At 47.3% G+C, this 3,235-nt stretch overlaps 1 protein-coding gene across 1 annotated transcript; it reads right to left on the minus strand.

Annotated features, from left to right (window-relative positions):
- Positions 1 to 925: 925 nt before the first annotated feature.
- Positions 926 to 2,946, minus strand: gtf3c5 (general transcription factor IIIC, polypeptide 5). The gene is made up of 4 exons (XM_064307564.1): positions 2,761 to 2,946; positions 2,071 to 2,269; positions 1,614 to 1,812; positions 926 to 1,226 (listed from the first exon to the last, which is right to left on the minus strand). Exons 1-4 carry the CDS (start codon positions 2,944 to 2,946, stop codon positions 941 to 943), a joined length of 870 nt encoding a protein of 289 aa, XP_064163634.1. The 3' UTR covers positions 926 to 940.
- Between the last annotated feature and the right edge of the window lie 289 nt (positions 2,947 to 3,235).

Below are 3,235 nucleotides of genomic sequence, written 5' to 3' on the forward strand. Positions count from 1 at the left end.
CATTCATTATAGCATAGCCCCGTTTTACGAACAGGGAAGATAACTAATCTACTGATCCGTTTTGATCAGGCCAGCTTAAGGGGATAGAACAGCGATCTATCTCCAGGACAGGAACCATCATTCGTAGATACTAGCTTGTGACCGTTCTTACAGGAAAAATACACAGTAGATACTCACCAGGGAACAGGCCTACTCAGGATACAAACCTCTTGTTACTGGGTTTACAATCTTGTTACTGCTCAGGGACAGGACCACTCAGGAATACAGTAGATTACTGCTCCAGGGACAGGACCACTCAGGATAAATACAGTAGATTACTGCTCCAGGGACAGGGCCACTCATGATAAATACAGTAGATTACTGCTCCAGGGACAGGACCACTCAGGATAAATACAGTAGATTACTGCTCCAGGGACAGGGCCACTCAGGATAAATACAGTAGATTACTGCTCCAGGGACAGGGCCACTCAGGATAAATACAGTAGATTACTGCTCCAGGGACAGGGCCACTCAGGATAAATACAGTATATTACTGCTCCAGGGACAGGGCCACTCAGGATAAATACAGTAGATTACTGCTCCAGGGACAGGGCCACTCAGGATACATACAGTAGATTACTGCTCCAGGGACAGGGCCACTCAGGATAAATACAGTAGATTACTGCTCCAGGGACAGGGCCACTCAGGATACATACAGTAGATTACTGCTCCAGGGACAGGGCCACTCAGGATAAATACAGTAGATTACTGCTCCAGGGACAGGGCCACTCAGGATACATACAGTAGATTACTGCTCCAGGGACAGGGCCACTCAGGATAAATACAGTAGATTACTGCTCCAGGGACAGGGCCACTCAGGATAAATACAGTAGATTACTGCTCCAGGGACAGGGCCACTCAGGATAAATACAGTAGATTACTGCTCCAGGGACAGGGCCACTCAGGATAAATACAGTAGGTTACTGCTCCAGGGACAGGGCCACTCAGGATAAATACAGTAGGTTACTGCTCCAGGGACGGGGCCACTCACGTCCTTAATCTCCTGCTCCTTCTTGCTGTCGCTCGGGTGCACGCACAGCCGTCTCCAGTTCTGCACCGCAGCCTCCAGCGGCTTGGTGGGCACCTCTTTCTCCTCGAAGGCTACGAATATGGCGTTGTGGGGGCGACGGGCACGACTCAGGCCGATGAGGTTGTCGTGGGAGACCGTCTGTGGGACGTACCCCTCCCTGAGCGTGCAGAGAGAGAGAGAGACAGAGAGAGAAGCTGTGATATTGTGGGGATAAGGTAGGTTTCACTCTCATAAACTCCATCTTAAGAAGTTGTACTAATTGTACCTCATTCACAACCTGGTGAAACAGGGAGCCTTACGTCAGATAAAGATACTAGAGCATTTACTTTGCAATATGGTACTTCAAAAAACTAAACTATTTTAATATAAAATAGTTAAATTTGGCTCACAATTCAGTACTTCATCATAATACCTATGTAATTATATGGAGCTGATGTGTGGGGTCCTCTAACAGAAATAAGAACAGTAGAGGAGCATTGCATAAAAAAGACTCATCTTGGAAAGCTAATATGTGTTCTAGAACTCTCCTGCAGTGCCGGCGTACCTGTGTTGGATGTCAGGGCGGTAGAAGTAGTCCACCGGGTTATCCAGGCGGGAGAAAATGGGCGGGGGGATGTACAGGGGCACCTCCTTGTAGAAAAAGTCCTTCTTTTCCGGTTTGCACAGGAGGATCTTGTCGTACAGGGACGTCTGTGTGCCGTCCGCCTCCGTGTGCATCGCCAGATACTGGAAGTCACTCATCCCTTCATTCGGGCATGAAAAGAAAACTCAGGTCACTTATCGGGTTGTGAAAAAGTACAGCACAGCTAGAAAAGAGGAACACAACACTTCTATCTGAAACATAAGCAGCCTTCATTTCTGCATGTACATTGCCAGAAAAAAATATGCAGCTGATTAATAATCTGTTAACAAAACAGGCAGCAGCTAGAGAACCGGAATGGAACATTTTTAATAGTGAATATCTGCATTAAGAGTGGTGTTTAAAACGGATAGGCACGGACCCTGGAATTTGTAGCAGGTCCCGATGACTCCCAGCGTCTCCATTTCAAATCGTGCGTCGGCGCCGCTCCCTTTGCGCGACCGCTTCCACACGCGCAAAAGCAAGCTGGTGGTGGTGAAGCGGTTTGCGCACTGCGGGTGGCAGTAGGGATCGCGAGGGCGGTAGTTCAGTTCGATCCGCCTGCTAGGGTCAGCGAAAGTCTGGAATGCCCCCCCAAAAGCAGATTGTATTTAAATTCGTGTCGTAGCGCACATTCACATGTGGATTAGCAATAAACACATAAACAGCAATAAACGGACGTAGCACCTGTGCAAATTATTCAAATATAGTTGAAGAAAGCACTTATAGGTGAAAGCACCACGTGGTCTGAACTAGGACCCTAACGCTGATAGTGGCAACAGTGGGCGGACGTCCCACCAGCTAGGGCAAGAGAGGGACATAATCATGGCTGTACAGTCGTCCATGGAGGGATGATTTCAGATGGTAGGCAAATCTCAGCATCATTCGTAGTTTATCTTGTCGCCGCTAAGGCGTCTGAAGTCTATGCACTAGCCGCCTCGTGCAGTTATCCGGTGCAATAAGCCGCTGATGGATGGATTGCTGTGATTAGGCGCCGTGCACTCTAAGTGCACTGTGAAAAAAGAGCTACCTAAACAGATATAGCCAGCTGCTAACTATATAAGGTGCTTACCTTTGACACCGTTTTCTCCCCCCCAAGGGTCTCCAGCATCTTGTCCACATTGACGACAAGCCCCGGGTACTCCACGCACACGAGCCTGCAGTCCTGTCTTAGAGGTAAAACCGCTGATGTGCCAGGTACGGGAGCTGGAGCACCCGCGTTTCCCGACATTTCGCTATCTGTCGTTTCCTTTTCCATTCGTACAGATGTGCTTTGTCCTTGGTGTGTTTTTCAGTTGGAGTTTTCCTTTATTATTTGAATTTTCTATACTGTTGCGCTGTTTAATCACAATGTCACTTATTTGTACATCTGTTCTGCATGGAAATGCCACAAGAATCCGCACACAAAACAAATCCGACTGGAAACAATGTTCCGGTCTTTGAGTTCCATGTGTGTAAAGCAGGTAATTGGAAGTTACAGCTATTTTGCTAATTGGTCTCATTTGATGTTTCATATATCATGTATAAAAAAATAATTCTAAAATATC

Source organism: Anguilla rostrata, chromosome 14 (assembly GCF_018555375.3).
Source record: "Anguilla rostrata isolate EN2019 chromosome 14, ASM1855537v3, whole genome shotgun sequence".
Lineage (NCBI taxonomy): Eukaryota > Metazoa > Chordata > Actinopteri > Anguilliformes > Anguillidae > Anguilla > Anguilla rostrata.